The sequence below is a fragment of the Callorhinchus milii genome, unplaced genomic scaffold, assembly GCF_018977255.1.
Source record: "Callorhinchus milii isolate IMCB2004 unplaced genomic scaffold, IMCB_Cmil_1.0 Scaffold3, whole genome shotgun sequence".
Taxonomy (NCBI): domain Eukaryota; kingdom Metazoa; phylum Chordata; class Chondrichthyes; order Chimaeriformes; family Callorhinchidae; genus Callorhinchus; species Callorhinchus milii.
The window spans coordinates 88,473,788-88,497,121 of NW_024704744.1; the positions used below are offsets into that span (position 1 = coordinate 88,473,788).

General features: G+C 39.0%; 1 protein-coding gene across 1 annotated transcript in view; it reads left to right on the forward strand.

Moving 5' to 3' along the window:
* The window catches only part of ush2a (Usher syndrome 2A (autosomal recessive, mild)), a 370,702-nt gene that overhangs the window by 162,129 nt on the left and 185,239 nt on the right, over positions 1–23,334 (forward strand). The window contains exons 37-39 of the mRNA XM_042333157.1: positions 13,006–13,153; positions 17,213–17,367; positions 21,580–21,742. Of these exons, the coding sequence (XP_042189091.1) occupies positions 13,006–13,153; positions 17,213–17,367; positions 21,580–21,742 (466 nt within the window). The remainder of the gene's footprint in view (positions 1–13,005; positions 13,154–17,212; positions 17,368–21,579; positions 21,743–23,334) is intronic.

Genomic DNA, 23,334 nt, shown 5'->3' on the forward strand with positions numbered 1-23,334 from the left:
AACCTTATAATGGAGTACATATCCAAATTTCCTGGTCTGGTAGGGTGAATGAATGGGCTTTTTATGTTGGTATAATGTTTTTTGCAACCATTGGCTTTCTAAGTCTTTCCACTGTTTTCTACAATATAGTACTTCTGATGGGCAAATGCCTGCCTATCAGTAATCCATCACTAAATCATTTATAAAATATGCAATTATGAGTGTGGGATCTGAGAAAGGGGTATGGGGCATGGTGGGGGGAGTGCTGGTAGGGCAGAGAGGGTATAAATGAATTACAACACCACCAACAACAACAACAAAATTACATTTATAGAGCGCCTTTCACATCGGGAGGACATCCCAAAGCGCTGAACAGTCAGGTGTCGGGGTCCAAGCATGGGGGAGGGGAGGGTTGGTGTAGGGGTGAGGGAAGGCAGAGAGGTGAGAGGGAGACCAAAGGCACGGTCGAAGAGAAGGATCTTGAGACCAGCCTTGAAGGAGGCAAGGGAGGAAGCGAGGCGAAGGGACCATGGGATGGAATTCCAGAGTGTGGGGGCAGAGAGGCTGAAAGCCTGGCCACCAATGGTAGGGCGGGTTGGGCGGAAGACATGGAGCAGGCCGGAGCCCGATGAACGGAGGGAGTGGGCAGGTTGGTAGGGAGTCAGCAGGTCAGAGAGATAGGAGGGGGCAAGGCCATGGATGGCCTTAAAGGTGAGGACGAGGATCTCAAACTCGATCGCCTGTGGAATGGGGAGTCAGTGGAGTTGGACGAGGGTGGGAGTGATGGGGTCACGGAGCCTGGTGTGTGAAAGTACACGAGCTGCAGAGTTTTGGATGATCTGCAGCTTGTGAAGGGAAGAGTTGGGAAGGCCGATGAGGAGGGAGTTCCCGTAATCGAGCCTTGATGTGACGAATGCGTGGGTGAGGGTTTCAGCAGCCTGAGGGGTGAGGCAGTGGCGGAGTCTGGCAATGTTGTGGAGGTGGTGATAGGCAGTGTCAGTCATGGCTTGGATGTGGTGGAGAAAGGACAATTCAGGTCAAACAAGACACCCAGGTTCCTGACTGGCTTAGTGAGGTTGAGTGTGCAGTCGTGGAGGCTGATGCTGCCATTGCCCGAGGTGCGGAGGCGCTGGTACGAACCAATCAGGAGGATCTCGGTCTTACTGACGTTGAGTTGGAGAAGTTGGCCATCGTCCAGGACTTGATGTTGGACAGGACGCCAGTAGTCCTGGAGTTCAGGATGGAGGCAGAGAGGTAGAGTTGGGTGTCATCCGCATACATGTGGAAATTTACCCCATGTCTGCGGATGATGTCACCAAGGAGGAGCATGTAGAGAGTGAAGAGGAGGGGACCGAGGACAGAGCCCTGAGGAAGACCGCACGAGATGGTGCGGGGGCTGGAGGAGAAGCCGGTAGGCCGCGACGAAGTGGAAGCGGTGTGAAAGGTAGGACCTGAACCAAACAAGGACAGAACCTTGAAGGTTGAGGTGGGAGGAGAGGCGGTGGAGGAGTATTCAGTGGTCCATGGTGTCAAAGACGGCAGAGAGGTCGAGGAGGACGAGGAGGCAGAAGGAGCCCTGGTCACACATGGTCAGGATGTTGTTACTTTTCTTGTGAGATTGATTTGTTCAGCTTTTAGTCTTTGGTGTCTTATCCTTGGTTTTCTATCGCTACACAGTCTGGGTAATCATTTAATCATTTTACAAAACAAGTCCTTATGCATAATTGAGCTTTGTAGGAACAAGACATACAGTCATTGAAAGTGTCTCTGATGTTAGAAATACAGTGGCTGTCTTGTTCAAGGGTGTAAAATTAGAAACATTGCCTGCAGAAGTGGTCATGCAAAATACAACAGGGACTTTTCAGCCACATCCATTCACACTTCAGGGCTGAGCAAATCTACCATTTTAACTGCTTAGAATTATAGATCCTTAGATGGATTACAGCACCGAAACTGGCTATTTTGGCCCATCATCTCTGCATTTTTTCTTTTCTCCAAATGAGACACTTCCAACCTACTTTCCTTATATTCCATATCTTTCTCTTCAAGCGTCTAGATAATTCCCTTTTTAAAAGCATGTTGCTTCAACTATGGTCAGTGGTGGAGAATTCCACATTCCAACTCTGTGAAGAAGAGTTACAACAACAACAAAGGGAACAATGTGAATTTACGTCAGGAGGAAATCTCAAACTGTCTCACGCAAATGACTGGAAGCCTGAGCTATGTGCTGTGTGTGTGTGTGTGTGGGGGGGGGGGGGGGGGGGAGGGGGGGAATTACATACAAGACCAGCTTGGACAAGCAAGTTTTTTTTCTCAATTATCAGCTCCTTTCACTGAACTACTAGTTATGAATTAACTTTGGAATTAACAGCTTTTTACGATAAGCTTTTTGCCTTTTCATTTATTTCCCCCCATAAAGATCCATAATAAGGGATAAGCTTAATGATGTGATAGATAGAGATGCATCTTAGGGACCTTGAACTTGCTGGTTTGAATAGTGGTCCTTGCTGAGTTTGCCGGGCTCAGCTAGGGACTGGATGAAGAGGATAAATGGCTACTGCCTTCCCAGGATTAGGGAGGGTAAAAGCAGCCAGGGTTCTTGCTTCTCATCCCTTGTGAGCACCCTTGTACTTTGTGTGTGTGTGTGGTAGTCAGGTAGGGAGAGGTCAGGCTCAGCTATGCCGCCCTCGATGGCCAATGGCCTGCTGACACTCACTGCCCAGACTCGCATGTGAACTGGCCAACATCGGTGGGTACCAGACAGCAACTAGATCCTACGAAACTGCAACCAATAAGAAGACGGGATCAGGAATAGCAGAAATGATATTAAAAAATTGGACACACGTGTTTTTTTAAAAAAAATCCATAATCATGTTTTAAATGATCTGATCTAATGTATGGAACCTTCAAATTAAAGGTTGTTTCTTTGATCGTTTCAAATACTTTAAGCATTGGACAATTACCAAAATCAATCTTTCAACCTCCCTTAGTGCTTTTTTGCCTCCAGGAACCACAAGTTTAATGAACCTATAGATAGGTGACTATAATAAAACAACTCCAATGGTCGTTAGTTATGAAGCAAGCGTTCTGGTTTCCGGCAGTAGTTTTAATGTTAAAAATGTGGATTAGTCCCCCAAAAAAACCTTTTTTTCACCCTTTTTAGCACTGAGAAACCAAAATGGAAAATGAAAATGTAGCAGTGTAACCGTCCTGTTCTGGCTTCAGCTGTAGCTTTATGAGGGTATTCATTTGCATGATATGAGCACTGTTATAAGGTCAAAAGGAAGAGATTCCATTACCCAGTTCAAATGTATAAAGTCACTATGTAATTCATTTCCATTCAGTAACCTTTACATACTTTCTACATCCCACAAAGGAAATAACTAAACCTCTCTGTCCCTTTAACACACTTTCATTCTTTTTACCACAGAGTTCTCATTCCCCACCATGTTTAACAGTTGAAGTATTTGAATTTTCTTCCATTGTCACATCATTGTGTTTGTATTGATCAGGGAGCGAGGGAAAAAGTTTCTCTCGTAGTGCCGTAAATGTTGATGTATGGGCTTGAGATTATTTTTAACTTTGAATCTTGAATTAACACTCGGAAATTAACTATAAATCTCTGATTTATGTCTAGCTCTGCCTTCAAAATATGGATAGCAGCAGAAAGGTCTCTCCAGTATAGAGATTTATGTGTCTTTCAGTGCACCACAATTTTGTACTGGATGAACTAGATCTCACGTTCAGAGAAGACTAAATAACATACAGTCTAGCTAAACTGTAGGCATATTTGGACTGTCAGGTTCAAGAACTTGCTCCTCTAACTTCCTGGGGGAAATCCAACAAAGAAGCTTTTATCAGGAACATTTTTAGGTTTGACACATCAGCTAACGTTATATTCCTTGTAATTCAAGTCTACTTTTGGCATCAAAGACAGCATCAGATTAGCATTCAAGGGAAACAAAGTACACTGTACTTTGAGAGATCTTTCACGCACAATGAGATCTCATTGAAAATCCACAGCAGGTCACCTGAAAAGTTACGTTAAAATGTCACCTTTATCAAATGGTCATGCCCAAACTGTTTATCTCACTTTCTTTTTCAGACACCAATTCAGTTGCTGTGGTTGGGGCAGACCATTGCAAAAGAATGTTCTCTTAAGGTCAAGGGTTCCCACCTAAAATTGTTGTGCCAATGCTTATTCCCAACTTCCCATCTAAAATTAACTCAGAAAGGAAACATTCAAGATTGTCACATAACCCTTGCATATACAGGTAGCATTACTGGGGATTGGCCTAATCTTTCTCATAGTTATATCAACACACTGAATAATATTTCTACATTTGCAAAGCCCATGTCCATGTGTGTAGTTTCTTTGATCTTGGCAGTTGTAATGTGGTCTTCAAGAATTTTGTGTGAAAAATGCTGCTTTCAATTCAAACCAGTCATCCTTCAAATGAGACATTATACCGAGGTCTTGTCTGCCTGTTCATGCAGATGTTAAAGATCCATGGCACTACTCGAAAAGAGAAAGAAGTTTCTCTTGGTGTCTTGGCCAACAAGCCCCTAAACAAAATTGATCATTCATTTCATGGCTGTTTGGGGGACATTGCTGTGTGCAATTGGGCACTGTGTTCGCCTTCACTCCCATTTCACAGTAAATCTTGTGAAAGGCGCTAAACCAAAATCATGAATTATTATTATTAATTTTACTAGCTCATACAGAATTAGTTTTCCTTTTTGCATTTAAATTCATCAGGCCTTTCAAGGACTGAATGCGTACAACCTGGAGCTCATTTATTTCCAGCTCTTAAAGAAAATAAAAAAAGTACTTTTCGCAACACTTTTTTCCCGAGCCCAGCGATCACCTTTTGTGAACAGATCATCAAAACTTACATCATCTCCTTGGGAAAAGAAGAGAGATTGTTGATTCTTCAGCTTTTTCTCTCCTGTTTTGCTGGTAGACAATTATTTCTTTCATCACATCCTTAACATTCATGATGTTACCACACGGTGTTGGCTGATACAAAATAGATGTTACCACAATAATTTACCAATCATCATATTTAATGCTTTGAACATGCTTTCATTTATAGCTACTTTTATTTCTCTACATCCCCATTCTGAATGTTACGCTGTTTAGCTTTCCATTCGTTGTAAATCCATTCCATTCCAGTCAGCTTGGCGATAACCAAACCAAGATTATGAATGGTTTTCTTGGCAACATGTCATTTTCTCTTTAATTTTTAAATGATGGGAGCATATGTTGAACAGTTTTTCAGCGATAATAAAGTTGCTCTCCACACCATGAAAGAAGATGAAAAGCTGTGCTTTGTTCAGTCACATCTGTGCTTTTCATTTGGTTTGTATACATTCCAGCCATTGCCCACTACTCTCTTCCGAATGGTCCTCCTGGAGAGACTTCCATGTGACAACTCCTTCTGTTGCTATGGACAAATACAGGTTGTGACTGTTATCAAACATATCTTGATAAAATTAAACATCACTAAAGACAAACCACAAAATTAACATATTTTACATGCAATATTGAAAACTACAAAGCTAGCCGTGTTTAGTCAGTTTCTTGTTGGAACAGATGTTCCTTCAAAGCTTTCACTTTGTCTTCTTTGCTACTCCCTTAGTAAACAGCATAACTTATCATATGTTTCGTGTCATGATGTTGCAATTCAGAAATATTAGCTTGTCGTTGTTAGTAATATACAATAAACAGAGGCATTTATTTTTCTATCAAAGGAATTTGTTACCCACTCGAAATTAGAAACCTGTTTTCATGTCCTTTTTTTAATTTATGCTGTAAGACTGTTAACAGGCAGGATATACAGTTTTCTCCCATTAGATTAATTAGATCCAGGCAGCTGTAAATAATAATAATAATAATCATAATAATAATTCTTGCATTTGATTTAGCGCCTTATTGAGATGTCTTTGTTGAGATGTCTCAAAGTGCTTCACAGAATACAACATATTGTAAAGTGAATTGACTGTGTATTTTGTGTAAAACTCTTTGAGACATCCTTCTGACATGAAAGGTGTTACATAAGTGTAAAAAAATAGAATGAATAGTGAGTTGTGGGGGAACTAAAAATTTAAAGCTTACAATAATCACATAGCTACCTGCCCAATATTCCTTTCTTGAGTATCCATGTATTTAAATAAAACAAACCCTGTACTCATCTTCAGAAATCAAAACGTAGAAGTCTCTTGAGTCTTCTTTACCTCCATGAATCATGTTCTTGTGCTTCTTCTTGTGCTAATTATTTTTTGACATTGTAGAAATATAGACCATACAGATTTACAGTACAGATGAAGGCCATTTGGCCCATTATGTCTGTGCTGGCTCTTTTAAGAACAGTCCTTTCAGTCCCATTTACCTGCCCCAGACCTATACTGCTGTTGCTAACTCGTTTTTAGGCATTTATCTTGTCCCCTTTTGAAAGCTAATATGAATTCTGCCTCAACACTGCTCCTGACAGAACATTATATATCTTAACTACTTTGTGTGTGAAAAAAATTCTCCTAACCTCCCATTTGCTAGTTTGCTAATCATAAATTGATGCCCTCTAATCAGTGTTTTCGCGGATTTCTTAACCATTTTACTTCCCAATCTTTTCTGTAAGCCCCCATGCACAAATCTATTTTGTAATTATTTTAGTAACAAATCCTGAAAGTCAATGGGGGAAAAAGCACACTTAGCATCCATCGCTGAGAACATTTGCAACAGCTTGAGAAATATTTGTAGCAATAACATGTAAATGCGCTTGAAGTGATATTTAAAGTGAAGAATGAGTAAGTACAGCTTCTACAGAGCACTCGTTATGAAGCAGAAATGTGTTTTTCTTTGGCAAAACTGAAATGGAGGTCTGGGTGGAGGTCATAGTAGCAAGAACGGAAATCTATTTGACACTGGATAGGCCTGAGTTTGCATCCCACTGGCTCTACTCATAAGGACATAAGAAATGCTAGATGACCTAGGTTTGAGGTTGGTAGAGGGCGAAGATAACCAAGATCAGATCACTCTGAACTGCCTCTGATTGTAGATGCTCAGTAATCCAAGGCATTGTGGTCAATTTTGCAATATTTCTAAAGGGGATTTCTTAATTAAGTTATCTGGAACTTTGTGATGCTGACACATGGGAACACTGGGACGTGATCAATGCTCAGCACAGTACTCCCTCGAGTCAGCACCAGGTGCCTGATGTGCTTCCAGTTACCGGAAGGCGTCTCCACTTGGATTCCTTAATTAAGAAATTCCATTAGGAAATCCAGCAGAATTTACCCATCGTCCATTGTTTGCGCACTCAGTTTCCCCATCAATGACATCAGAAATAATGCTCACACATTCACCAAACATTATTCAGACTTGGATGCAAGGAGAAAATCACGTTTGATGTTTTTGTGTTGCCGTTTGCTGGAAAGAAATTCTAGAGAAGGGCAATTAGCAATTCTTTGCATAGGATAACAAAGGAGAACTGAGGTCTCTCACTCATCTATATTAGCAATACTTGTTCTGATTGAATTAAGTTATCCTCCATATTCACATTTTACATTCCACTGCTTTCTGAAAACTATTCCCTTACACATTTATATATGGATTTTATGTAACATAATACACTTTGAAAAAAAATCATGTAAAAGCAAATTATTAGTCTTGTTGGGACTTTATTATGAACTTCTAATGCATTTGATGATTCAAAAAGTCATTTATTCTCATATTTAAGAGAGGGAATTCCCACCCACAATGTTATATTAATTGATTAGAATTTTTTTAATAGCATGCATACTACCTTACACTGCTTATAGAACATAAGGTATTATTAATCATGTAGGCACCATGTAAGTGCTATAATTACCAGCACAGACACAATGGGCGGAATGGCCATCTTCTGTGCTGTAAAATTTTATGGTTCTTATAGTAAGGGCAGGAAAAGGGAAGAGGCGTATTGCTGAAGATCTTCTTAAAGATTTCCACCAATGTATTTTTTTGAATTGCCCATGGCATGTGGAAAATAATTTGAATAAAGAATACTACATCTAGTATTGTGCAACCTACCATTTTCTGATAAATACAGAATGGAGACAGAAGAGCTAAATATAAAATCAAGTTTCACAGAGATTTTCATTGATTTTAAAGTTTGAAAATAACGGTTTCCTACTCATGGATACGTAGGAAACATAATTTGATAGGAAGTCAATTTAATAATTTTTGTTTCATTTAAAATACAGTATATGACATAATAATAAGCTTGCATTTGATATAGTGGCTTATCACTCCGTGGCTTTTCGTGGGACTTTGCTGTGCGCAACTGGCTTCTGCGTTTTGCCTGCAAAATACAGTCAATCCGTTTTACAGTAGATCCTACGAAGAATTTGAGACATCCCAATGACATGATAAGGAGCTATATCAAATCCAAGAATATTATTTCATTATTATTATCATGTCATCTAAATGTCTCAAAGTTATTCACAAGATTTACAAGATGTAAAGTGTAGTGAATGTATTTTTAACGTCTACCGGAACAGGCAGTTGTGACCTCGATTTAACGTCTCATCGAAACGAAAGTACCTCTGACAATGCAGCATACCCTTGCACTGGAGTGTCAGTCTACTATGATCTAAAAGTCCTTACGTGGGGCCTCAACCCACAACCTTCTGACTAAGAGGCGAGAGTGCTAACAACTGAGCCAGCTGACACCTGTGTTCATATTTTATCATATACAGTGTTGAAGAGAACATTTTGATTGTAACCATCCAATACGTGATTTGACTTAATAATTTAATATAATCTCTAGCAGTTTGGGTATGTACGATATAATATCCCTCACTTCAACTTGATTAACTAAATTAGAGTGCATAATTTCCCAGGATCCAAGTTGAGATATTTTAGCAATGTGAAATAAATTACTTCATAATCAATATATATATAAAAAACAAGTATATAATGCCATGGTCAGTTTCCTTTTTAAATATAATTAGTGTTTGACATTCCCAGTAAAATTGATTCTCAATGAATCTGGTGATGAGTAATGCATCTTAGGAGTGGATTATTCACTAACGTAACCCATTGGTTTTGTTTATCACAGCTGTAGGACTAAAATGCATATTTATTCAGAAATAGTAAGGTAGGGCGACATACGAACAGAGGAAAATTCATGTATATTTTATTTTGTTTGATTATTTGATTATTAGCTTCTTCACATATATAAGTCATTCTTCCCAATGACTATAATTATGGAACTTCAACTCTACAATAAGCAGGTACTTGAAAAAGAAGACTTATTACTTAGTCAGTATGGTCAAGAGGTCTGCAACAAGGGTCACAGTCTCAAACTATGAAGGAGGAGGATGAATGGACCATTTGGATTGAACTATTTTATGTAGAGGGTGGTTAAGATAAGGAACATTTTCTCCAGGGAGATGGGGTAAAGTGGATCGTGTGGACAGTTTCAAGAGGGAATTGGATAGGTTATTGATGGCAAAAGGGGATTGAGGCCAGGGAAGAGAATTATATGTGAGATCGGAAGAGATGGCATTTGAAAATGACACCAGCCAGAATGACTGCAATGATCTATTCTGTCCTTGCACATTCCTATGTTCTTGTGACTTTGTCTATTTATATTTCAGATCCTTTTTTTCCAAACTTATTTAAATTCAAGGTCAATCAGGCTTCTCAATGTGCATAATTTCACATTTTGTTATCAGATGGACTACTTGTTTGCGTGTCTGGAGTGGTCTCAAAACATATTGATGCACACTTCATAGGCCCAGCTAAGCTTGAGATTAGCTTTTGTGAAAAATGTACTAAATCTAAGTTCTAATCCAGTTATGTCTAACACGAGGTCATTGTTAAATATGAGAAGATTTCACAGAACATTGTCCATGCTCGCAGCTACATGTGTCTACAATATCCTGTATATTATTTTTAATCCTTCCTCTTCACTTATGCCACTTATTAGTGAGCCATCCCAAAAGAAGTTTACAAACGACCTGAGAGTATGTGAATATGTGTGTGAGAACCTGTTACAACTTTCCATAATGATGAGATTTCTCCCATGTTACTTGCCATAAGGCTACCCAATGCTGCATATTTTTTTCTTTGGAATCACAGAGATACACAATACATCATTTGAATTTTAGCTTTGTTTACCCATTAATAACATTCGGTGAACTGTTCTGTCAGCTGTGGTGTGACCACAGCTGATGGTTGCTACAAGAATAAAACAATAATTTTGCTGCGATTAGTTACAGGCAATTATGCATTCAGAGTTATATTCTTGATCGTAGGCTTGTTATCATATTACAACTACTGATATGGGTTATGGATTGCACTGCACTGCTGTGGTAGGGATGTTTTTGGTTACTTTAAAATTTTGACGGCAAATTCTGTTGAATTTTAACATGACAAGGCGAAAGTAACGCTTAGCTTTCCGGGTTAAGAGCACTGATTATTGACACAAGCAATTATTGACCCAAGGCTGAGTTAGAGGCTTGGTAATTCATCGCTTTAAATTTTACAATACATTTTGTAAATGAATACGGTGTAATATTGTTGTGACATCAGCCGTCCGATCACCGCTGCTAAAAAAAAGGCAAGGCTTGTTTCTAAAAACGATTCTATCTCCCTGTGAAGCCCTTATTGAAAGAGTTTTTGCACTGTAGCAGATATGGCATGTGTTGTGTCTTGAAATTTCCGGGTAGCCAGTGTGACATCTATTAAATGGATCTTCGGGAAGCAACAATTCCTGGCTGGTTCAGGACCTAAGCTCATTTGAAACCTGGCCTGGATGATGGCCCCATTTAGGCAGGTGATGATTGCAGTAGGATGTGACGGGACAGACCCACCCATTTGCCCCTCTCCCCACTCCCCCTCCGATCGGAGAGGCACATTGCTTGAGTTGAGGCGACATTGAGGGCCCCCGAGACTAACCATGTAATCAGCTCCTCCATCCACCATAACAGATTTCAGTACAGAATAAGGATATTGTCAGATGAGAATGATTTGAAGCAATTAATATTATACAAAAATGCAGAGGCAATTTTTTTTCACAATTTTTGATTACATTTAAAGAAAGACCTCACAATTGTTATTTTTCCCGTTTCATCTTTTGACATAATTAGCTGCAGAATACATTGTAACAAAATCAAAAAAATTTGGGCGGGGGAGTAGGAAGATATAACTTTATGACATGTATAAATTACGTCACCGACCTGTATCATTCAATTAAACACACCGCATTATCACTGCTTGTCAAATCACCCAAGTCAATGCAGTACTGTGTCACAGTATGCGATTCAGTTGTGGTAGCCTACCGTCCCGTCCTGTCCATCATAATATTGCTACTGATATAAAAAGAAAAGTAGTAAAAATGGGAAAAAGGTTAAATAAAAAAAGTTCCAAAATTTTTAATTCTTTGCACTCAAAATAAATAACACTCTCCCGAGTACATTCCAAGGCAGTATTGCATGTCAAGTTTGAGATAATGTTAATTAACCACTTGAGTTTTGCTGTTGCATTTTATGACTTAATTTCAGCTTTTCAATGAGTTACGGCTGTGCAAGGCATTGCAAGCTGCATGTTGTCCTGTATTTAAAATGAAACACTGAGACTTTATTTTATTTATGGGTTGACTGCGTAAGCATAACTTTACACGTGAATGCTTTGTTAAGAGAACTGGTTGAGAAGAAAGTTTACAGGTTGGGTGAAAACGGAATCCACAATAAAAATACAAAAAAAAGTCTTATGTTATAAGTGATGAGGTTTGTCATTATGCTTTACTAGATGTAACAGTGTGCAAATGATAGATTTATTGGTAGAATGATATGTTGGGCCATTTTTGATGTTTCTGGGGCGAGTCATTAGCATCCATGTTATTTGCTATTTCTGTGTTTTATCTTGATCCACTGGTGACAAAGTGCCATATCCCCTATTGTTCTCTGGTATTAAAATCCATTAGATTACTGTTTCCTTAATGCATCACAATATAGCTTTTCACAAAACTAAAGCATACACGATTTGTACAGTAACATCTTGTGCATTGTCCCTACTCCGAAAGAAACGACACAACACAAACAAAGGCACGATTTTCTCTTCGCTGTCAACTAATCTCATTCTATTGTTTAATCCCTTCCTCCCATCTCCCCAAACCAACACCAAAGAATATGTTGCAAACAGAATTATTGAAAATTTCTGATGATTTCAAAAACAATCGATTGTACTCCCAACAGCCATCAGAATTTCCATCATTGTAAAAAAAATGGATTGCTGTATTTAAAAAATGAGCCGTGGCAGTTTTTAAAATGTACACTAATGAAGCAGCTACTTTGTAAATCGGTGGACCTGAAAGGGTGAATTTTAATCTGGAATCTATGAGGTACAAGTCCATGCTAGAGGCAGGTACTGTGGAAAGAAACGTGGCTGTGAAAATGAGTTGTTGCAAGTACACAATCAAAGACAAAGAGGAGCCACTGGGGCAACAGTGAAGGTGAACAGGACAGGTGGACTGACTGACAAAGGGGTGTGGGGGGTGGGGAAATAGGATGAAAACTGGAATAGAACTTCTCCAGAACTGGCATTTCTGGAAGTGGAATGGAGGGACAGAGAATCAATTTGTTGGGTTGCAAGGGTAAAAAGGTTTGAAATAAAATCTGCAAAATTTGAAATAAAAACGGAAAATGCTGGAAATGTACAGAGGGGTGATCAGGACCTGAAGGGAAGAGGCAGGTTAATGTTTTGACTATATATAAAATATATAATGTATATGTAATAATAATAATCCTTGAATTTAACATAGCACCTTATGACACCTGCGAGACGTCTCAAAGCACTTCACAGAATATACTGTAAAGTGAATTGACTGTATATTTTGTGGGCAAAACTATAGCCTTTAAAGATTTCACAGTTATTTTCATCTCAGTTACTCAAGAAAATTTTAGTCGAGGTTGAAACTTGATTAAAAATGTAGTCACTGATTTTCTCCCCTCCCCACTCCCTCCCACTTGCACTGTCAGATCTGTAACGGAGGAGGATGTACGCTGAGTAAAGCTAGCATTGCCAAGACTGAAGAGAGCACCCCAGAAAATGTTCCTGTTCCCAACATCAAGTCTTATTCCTCCGATTCCTTTAATATCTCGTGGACAGAACCAGAGTTCCCAAACGGTGAGTGAATTTTCGTTTCCTTGCCTGAAGTAAAAAACATGATTAGTTAAAGGTAAATTAATATTCTCGATGACAACTTATATGTGGCACTTAATTTTTAATGATCATTTTAACACATAAAAAACTCCTGAGATAGCATCATTTTATATAGCTTAGAGATTGCAGTTTGGTGTTTAAGTGGCTCAAAAGTGCTCCCTTTTGACTGTTGTGAAGAACTACATCTGAGAGATGTGTGTGTGTGTGTGTTACTTCTTTCAGTTTGACTTTCCATGTCTGTTGTGAGCACAAATTCATAGTTTATATTTCAAGTTCAAAATATTGAATCCAATTGGTATTTCTTGCACAGTGGCTTTAGATCGAAACAGCATTTCAACACTTAAGTTAAACATTCTAAAGCACGGATTCAATACAAAGATTTTTTATGGGGTGTGGGGTTGTTTCACTAAATCTAGAAATTCTGGGTAGGGGGCAAGTATGGTATAATTTTGAGGGGGCGAGGAGGGGTAAATAATGAAGAGAAACAGCTTACTGAATGAGTACAGATGTAGAAAAAAATGACGTAACAATAATATTTGTCAGTAATATCTGAGATTAAAGAGGTGAACAAAGCTTCGAGTCCTTGACTTCCTACCAGAAGGTTATGAGTTTTCACTCCCAGGCCTTCCTGTCATTCAGACTTCCCTTTCTACAGTTGGGTGAGTTTTGTGAAATTTTAGCCAGGTTGCTAGGTGGAGTACCACACAAATGCTAGGCATTCCATCTGTGTATGTGTAATGGGGAAAAAGGTGGTTGTTGGGGGAGCCGGTGGAAAGGAGAGGGATGAGAGAGAATGTTACATGGAAAAAATATAGCCGCCAGGGTGATTTCATTAGAATTGGACTTCTTGCTGGAAATCAAGGCGTGGTATACAGACATTGACAGTTCAGGTTGTCCTGAAGAAAATATTGAGTTAAATGCTTCAAAAAGTAATTTAATAATCTTTGCTTTTGATATAGTGCCTTATCTTGCTGTTGAGATTTTACTGTGAAGTGTAGTGACTGTGTATTTGGAGGCAACATTTTTGTTTGATGAATCCTTTGTTTAGGTTGTATTCTCCAACCTCACACATCACCACATTACGTTCATTGGCTGAAACTGGGGATTCTTCTTCTCCATCATTGCTACTGTGCAAATAGCTGCTGAAATGTGCATAAGATAACATTTGGACTAACTAAGGGATATGAGGGTAAGGCAGAGCAGTGGGATTGACTGAACACCTTGTTTTGAAAGGTGATGCAGAATCGATGGGTTGAATGGTCTTTACATTTCTATGATTCTAATCCTTTGGTTTCCCATCCTCATTCCCTGCTGGCCCAGCTGAGAGCAGGCATCCCTGAATGCGCAATTGCACAAGTTAAACTGTACCCTACCATTCCCTCAGTATGCCAACACACTAATCTTTACAGTTGCTTGGATAACGTATATAGATTTAATGTTTTCAAGACTAAAGAACTGTAAATAATAAACCTAAGCAAAATATCTTAAATTAAGTCCAATTTAAAATGAGCACCGATGAGTTCAAGGTAAGTAAATATAGAAGCATATGTGGAAACAGTTCAGTATTATTCTGGAAGGGAGTTGTTACAATAATTCACAATAGAATCTGCAGCAAGTGGGTATCTTTTAGGAAAAATATATCCTAATCACTTAGAATTTATCAATAAAGTTCCTCAAAATTTCGATCAGTAAAGCTGGGCTGACAAGGTAGTCATGTTTTCTTTATTTTCCTGCTCTATTTGTGCCATCAATTTCCTTGACGAGAGTGGATATCTTTGATGAGAAGAAAAACAATACAATGAAGATTTAATCAATTTAGTCAATAAATTCTTGCCAGTTTATGAATAAACCTATTAAGTGATTGGGGGAATTTTTAGAAAAGTTCCAAAACTGTGCCTTACTCTTGAAGAGATTAAGTCTGTATATTGTTTCAAAACTATTGTTAAGCTCAGTATGTTGGCATACTGATGGAACAACAAGAAGAACAACTTGCACTTATATAGCACCCTCCACGCAGGGCGGGATCTCAGAGCACTTAACAATGGTGGAGCCCAAGGCCGTGCTAGGGGGAGGGGGAAGCTGAATGTAGGCGTGGTCGAAAAGGAAGGTCTTCAGGCACGACCTCAAGATAGGGAAGGAGGGGACGAGGCGAAAGGTTTGAGGGAGGGAGTTCCAAAGTTTCGGGACATAGTGGTTGAAGGCACAGCCACCGATGGTGGAGCGGAAGATTCGGGGGACGCAGAGGAGGCCGGAGGCAGCGGTTACTGGTGTGGGGACAGAGGAGTTTAGAGAGATAGGGAGGTGCCAAGGAATGGAGGGACTTAAACACTAGAGTGAGGATCTTGAAGTCGATCCACTCTGTGACAGTGAGCCAGTGGAGTTTGGCAAGGACTGGAGTAATCGGGGTGCGGAGTTTGGTGCGGGTGAGAATGCGGGCGGCAGAGTTTTGAATGAGCTGGATTTTGTGAATAGTGGAGGAGGGGAGACCGACGAGGAGGGCATTAGAGTAGTCCAGCCGAGAGGTGACAAAGGCATGGATAAGGGTTTCGGGAGCTTTGAGGTAAGATATTGTCAGAGACAGACAATGAGGCGGAGGTGGAAGAAAGCAGTGCATGGAATGGTAGGATATAGATGAACTCTTGCAATGATGCATACATTCCTGGAATCTGGACCAGCAGGGAACAAAGTGAAGAATATAGAGGATAAGAATATAGTACTGATACAGATATAGTACTGCAACTGCTACTGTTGGAAAAGTGGCAAATAGTGGAAGAAATATCCCTGAACTAAATTCCTATTATTTTACAATGGATTTGTAACCTTGTAATCTACATTCCTATTGTGGCGTAAAAATAGAATGCACAGGGTTGTCCCAGAGAGGATCGACTTCAAGATCCTCACCCTTGTCTTCAAATCCCTCCATTTCTCTGCACCGCCTTACCTCTCTGACCTCCTCTCTCCTCACGACAGTGCCCGTTGCCTTCGTTCCACCGGGGCTGCCCTGCTCCTTGTCCCCAGAGTCCTCCGCTCCACCCTCGGCGGCCGTGCTTTCAGCCACTATGTCCTGAGGCTCTGGAACTCCCTTCCTCTCTCCCTTCGCCTCGCCCCCTCTCTTCCTACTTTCAGGTTGAGACAGGCCGAGGCTGAAGACCTTTCTTTTCGACCGCGCCTTTGGTCACCTTCCTCTCCCTCGCCCTGGCTCGGCCCCAGGATCCGCTACTGTGAAGCGCTCTGAGACACCATCCAGCGTGGAGGGCGCTATATACATCCAAGTTGTTTGTTGTTCTTTTAGCCGTCTCATTTAGTAACTTTTTTTCAATAAAAATGTTAATATCACAAGAACACACAAAAGTAGTCACTTGCAGCACATTTAAAAAAAACAACCTTTTTCGTTTTCTCTCAGGAACCAAAATTCACATTTTTCTGCAGACTTCTGGAAGTTTTATAATTAACAATGATTCCATTTTAAACAAGCAATAGAAGCACGTTTTACTGTAACCAGCTCTGCTCAGTCATTTGTATTTTTGTTTGAATGCCACACGGCCACTAACCTGAGCACTATTGAAGATCTCCTATGAACATAACTAGAAAGAAATGTAACCATTACTTATTTAATATATTAATCTAATTCTGTGGAAAAGAATGGGATACCCAGGAGTGATTTGGAAGTGATAATCTAATTGATTAGTTCAGATGGCATTTCAAACCACAGGGGCATAGCTCAAAGTGTTTCTGATCATCTGAACCGTGAGACAAGACCACTTCCTGGTATTCACTCCTGAGTATCAAGTGCTTTTTAAACATTTGTATTGTGGTTGGGGAAGATTTCGCTTTTATTTCTTAGTTTCATTTTATTCGTTCCAGGGGCCTCAACCAGCTGATATCACTGATATGCATGAAAAATTCAGGCTTGTGACAGAAACACGATGAGTTTATCAAGTCAGGGTATTCACTTTTGAGGTATTCACCTCAAGAAAGTAACGCATTAACTATGACACCTATTTTTACCTTTTTTGTCTTAAGGTATCGTCGTACTTTACGGGCTGTTTATGAATGGAGTGTTGGTGGAAAACTCATCCTCCTTATTTAGCTACTATGTTAGTGATCTAATGCCATGGAGCCTACACACCTTTCATGTTCAGGCTTGTACAGCAAAGGGCTGTGCAATAGGTCCCTCGGTAAGTACCTCAGTGTAAATGTACTTAGCACACAGAATGTCATATGGCTCTGGATAACCAAAGGATGCGGATTCATATCGGTAAAATCAGACCATCTGGCAAAGCATTATATTTCATCAAATGTCAAACCTTCTTGAACAACAATTATTATCACGGACACTGAACGTCCTCCCGACGTGAAAGGCGCAATACAAATGTCATTTTGTTGTTCCAAAAGTGCTCTCTATCTGTAATATGCAACACATTTTTTTGTAACTCGCTAAAAATGTAATTTGTCATCTAACATTATTTCCTAGTTTTATATTTCTTTGTTTTTCACATATCAACAACAAAATTACATTTATAGAGCACTTTTCACGTCAGGAGGACGTCCCAAAGCACTGAACAGTCAGGTGTCGGGGCCCGAGCATGGGGGAGGAGAGGTGGTGTAGGGGTGAGGGAAGGCAGAGAGGTGGGAGGGCGACCAAAGGCGCAATCGAAGAGAAGGGTCTTGAGAACGGCCTTGAAGGAGGCAAGGGAGGAAGCGAGGCGAAGGGACTGTGGGATGGAGTTCCAGAGTTTGGGGACAGAGAGGTTGAAAGCCCGGCCACCGATGGTAGGGTGGGTCGGGCAGGAGACATGGAGCAGACCAGAGCCTGATGAACGGAGGTAGCGGGCAGGTTGGTAGGGAGTCAGCAGGTCAGAGAGGTAGGAGGGGGCAAGGCCATGGATGGCCTTGAAGGAGAGGACGAGGATCTTGAGGATATGTAATGTATATAAGTTAAACTAACTATTAACAACAATAATAATAATAATCCTTACATTTGATATAGAGACTTCTTAAAGCGCTTCACAGAATGTACTGTAAAGGGAATTGACTATAATTTTGTATGTTTTGTGAGCGAAATGCAGTAGCAATTGATTGCAAACCAAACTTATTCCTTTTTGTAACTCTGAGAGCCATTGATAATAGAAGGGAAAAAAAGTAGTTTGAGAAAAAAATTTAGAAATTTCCAGGATAATAAAATACCATTCAGCCCATCCACTGTTTTTTTCTAGCCTCTGAGGCATTATCAGGAACAGACAGTTAGAACAGATACCTTAGATTCTCTTTTCTGATGAACTTCATAGATAACATGCAGAGCTTGAGAATATCTCGGGAATTCTTTTAAAATTTAAATATTGATCAAAAATCAATAATATCCTACCTTTTGAATGCACAGTATTTACTGGGTCTGTCCATTGGTCAGCAATTAGGAAAGTTTAAGATCCACTTGCAAGCAAAGCAATCATATATACCAGCTTTCAGCTGGTAGTTTAATTTCTTTGGTTATAAAGGGGGATAAGAATTTGGGAAAGTAACACCTTTTGGATTTTGCTCCATATCTTCCTGCTAACCATATCACTCCTGCTCATTTTGTTTTTAACTGCTATTCTGAGAACTCATAGTTTATTAATAGATAATGTGATATGTATTGCATATTTCTAAAATACTTTGTGTCTTTCTTTGTTGCATGTTTTGGGTCTGGCTGCAGCCAGAACCAAGACATAAATCATTTGAACCTACGGTTTGAAGTAATGAACTTCTAAAGCTTTTTTTACCTGTGGAATGAAATCTTATTAATTACAGGTACTTTACGCATGCACACAGGTAATCCAAACTGACATCACCATTTATCCAGAACAACATTAAAAAATACTTCACCAACTTTAACTTCCATCACAGCAGAGGATTAAATGAGTTTTGAAGTTTTAGAACTACAAAGGCTTTGATGCATGCTGCAAAAGATGAGTGAACCCATGTCCAAATTAAATTGAACCAGTGTGAAGAGGTGCCTACACTGACCAAACATTCAGTTTCAGGATATTGCTCAGGATTCGTGAAATTTCAATTGAGTTAAGGCGGTTGGAGAGATGAATACTTGAAGGGGGCGTGTATATTTTCAATTTCTAGAAAATTTCTTGCCTTTTTCTACTTTTAACAACATTACTAAGGTTGTTGTTCCTCAGAATGTTTCCTACTTTGTTGATGCAAATATACCATCTGTGGTTATTAACTTAACCTCAAGAACAGAGCATAAAATTATGTAGAACTGCATAGATTCTGCAGCACCAAAATAGGCCATTTGGCCCAACTTGTCGGTGCCAGTGTTTCCACTCCACTTGAGCCTCTCCCCCATTCCCATTTTTTCCCTCCTCTTTCATGTGGGCTTCTGTTTCCAGCTTCCCTGCCCATTCTATCATTAATTCCACTTTTATGCTGTCCATTTAAGAATGTATAGGCTGAGAACAGGCCATTAGGACCCATCTACATACCACACTCTATTGTCTTGCCTCTCTTTCTATCAAGTGCTCAGTTACGTCTGCCAAAGATCTATGTATTTGCTTTCTAAATGCGCTGACACTGATCACCTCTGCTAACTTGAATCAACACAAAAAGTACAGTACACATACACGTTTGTAGCATCAATTAGATTTTGAGTCCTAATCCCCAAACCGCCACCAAGAGGTGATTTTGAAATCAAATTAATAATTGACTCTGAAATGAATTGAAGCTTAGAAGTTATAAATATAAAGTTACAAATAACAGCCATTCCTGTTCACGCTTTTTTTTACACAATGGTAAAAAAACACAGTTTTTGTTTGGCTCATTATTGAAAATGTGCACATCAGTACATTGGTTCCTTTCAAGTTCAGCCTCATACAAATCCATACCACATTTTGTATTAGCTTGGTTCAATTTGAAAGTAAGTTCACTAAACCCTGAAATCCATGACAGGAGAATGGCAATGTTTGGAATACTCCAATTACCACTCAAAACTACAAAGGGTAGCTACTTGCAGCTAACTGATAGCATGACACATTCTATTTTTACGGCCGGTCTTATTTTTTTTAAAAAAAAGCATTTCTTTATTGATTTGGTAAAATGACCCAGTCATGTCATGTCATGTTGGTTTTGAGGAATCGCTTCACACCTCAAATAGTGAATATTTGAATGACATTATTCCTTTTTTTGTTGCTGTGTAAGAAAGTAGTCTTCTTTTAAAACAATTCCCACTGCACACAGGACAATCGCAAATTCGAACTAGATAATGTTATTGTTTTAAGACCACTTGTGGGCGATCTCCAAACCAAATAGATTTCCTTCTTCTTGTTGATGATTCGAACACTTATGATACCTTGCCACTATTAGAATTCTTCACAGAAGTTTCCTCCCTCTGATGGGTTCTAAACATTTTAATGGTTTCATTACAAAGGAATAAAGAGAACAATCCCACCCCACCCCCCTACACACAAATTGATAAACCTTCAATTTAGTGAGTCATTTATTTCCTCTTATGAAGGTGCATTGTATTGGGTTTGCACTCACTCCTTGAGCTGTTGACATGACATAGATTCAATTTTCAATAATAGTTCAACATTTACATACAACAGGGTGGTCCAATCGTTTGGTTGCTGAGGGCCATTTCTATTTCTATTTGAGAAAAGTCCACAGGCCGCACAAACAATATTTTTATGTTTCCCATCCCTTCCAGAAACATATTGAGTGAGTGGGTGGGCTAGATGATATGGAGGTGGGGGAGTAGATGAAATTGGCCCGTGGGCTGCCAGTTGGACCACCCTGATGTACAAGTAGTTTTAGACAAGCGTGGGGGCTGGTCTGGAAGAATTTGATCTGGAAAAGACAAATGGTGCAGGGAAATTGAATTTCACAGTGATATAGTCTGAGCTTCTTTTTCTGAAGTTGAGAGTCCAGGCACTCCAGTGAGAGAATTTTACATTGTATCTATATTGTGCAATACCTAATCTTCCAGTGATTAGCTTTCTACGTCCCACCATTACCATCCTCACCTTACTGACCATAAAGGTGTGCAGAAATATATTTTGACCATAAAGTTATAAAATTTACGTAGTTTTGCCCGAAAAACTTGTATTACTTTTCACAATCATTGTGAAAGTTCAGCTGCTCACTTGCTCTGAATTTTATACCTATTTTTTAATTTAGCTGAGCAGTTAAATTTAATTGACTTACCCTTTCCATCATTAAAACATTCACAAATTAGACTAGTTCTAATGAGCTTTCAATTTACTGTGGATTACATAAGGTGCAAATGAGTTTTTTTCTGAAAACTTTTCAGGTGTAGGGCCGTAACTACTTGTTTGGAAAATTGTTTGCTGTTCGCATAAAATTGTTGCTGATTTAATTTACTGACTCGATTCTCTTGTACTTAGGTTGATGCTCGAACTCTGGAATCTGCACCAATGGGAAGTATTTTACTCACCGTAGCTTCTGAAGGGGCTCGTTCAGTCAGAGTAAAATGGACAGCTCCAAGTAGACCAAATGGGCTTCTGACATATTCAGTTATTTTCACAGGACTCTTTTATGTAGAACGAGGTAAGATCTATATGAGCAGGATTTTCTTTCCTGAGATTTTCATAACTGTTATTATCAAAGCTACAAACCTAGCCCTCTTCAAAACTAAAATCTGTTGGTTTGTAACCACTGGCAATTTTTAAGTGTGATACAATTTTACAGTCTTCTTACTTCCATGAGTAGAGGCTATGTTCATCCTTTTCAATGAGGTAAGGCAAATGATTTCTTAAGAGGAGATCTAAAAGATCTGCATTCAAATTTGACGTGGTTATTTCCTTTCTTGAAAAAAATAAAGTGTAGCTAGAGTAAGATAATGAAAGCAACAAAACAATAGAGGATTGGGATATATTATAATAAGAATAATGATAATCTTTGCACTTGATATAACACCTTCTCACATCATTGAAATGTCTCAAGGTGCTTCATAGGATATATTGTAAAGTGTAGTGACTGTGTGTTTTGTAGACAATTGCAGCAACCAATTTGCACACAGCAGAAAGGACATGAGTGACCAATTTTAGTTCAGCGATTGTTGCACAGGAGAGAATACAGTTAAATGAAACTAATTTAATACATACAAATCAAATTTTGTGCATGTTGCATTTATGGATTTTTTAAAAGTTTTTTTACTTTATACAGTGATCCTGTTGTGGGCCTCAAAGAATTGTATCTGCAATAACTTTTCTCACTTAAAACATTAGTGGTTTTACTAATGTTTGTATGACTGCAAGCGCTGAACCCTTAATGTGCAACCATTAACAAACATGCTGTATGAAATTGAGATGCAAATTAAAATGTTATAATTAACTGTTAATTAACAATTATGATATGAATAAATAATATGCAAATAACTCTGAATTTGAATTTACAGATATCTTTATTTTGCCCTAGTGAAACATTCATTCTTAAGTGTACCATTCAAGAGTGTAGGTATTCCATTGCAAAATCTAAATGACATCATTAGAACTATAACATTGAATTACAAATTTACCAGAAGGCCTTATCCTTGTATTTTTAGAGATTTACTATTTCATCTTATTGTCAGATGAACTCTGACCTCATCTCTAAAATACGCTGGTTTTTGGTGTTAAACTTTTCAATGATTGAAATTTCAACTATTGTATATAGTAACCTAGTAACTCCACATAGTATGAGACCAGAGAAGTACAGTTTTGTTTATCTGCTCAATTCCAGTTGGTAGTGGACATCAGTATGAAGCGTATGCGCATTTTTACAAGTTTGTGTGTGTATGTGCAATATGTACATGCATGTGTATGTGTGTTGGTTTGATCAAAGCATTCGAACCGTTAGAATGGATTGATTCTATGATTCGTAGCTGACAAATGGTAACTACAAAATTGATCCATGCCTAATCGTTGTTTAGTCAGGTTTAAAGAAGAAAATATTTGTTAATTAACTTCAGGTATTGCCTCTTAGTCCCAGGTATTTCAAAGGAAAAAAATGTAAAAATACAGACGTAACGTTTCCTCCCTTTGCTATGAAACCAGAAAAGTAGGCAGGGGTGAGGAAGTCTGTGCACTAAGCTACAACTAGCACCGATCTTGCTGTCTGACCAGCCAATAAGATAAGTATGCATATCAAATTTCCCCTAC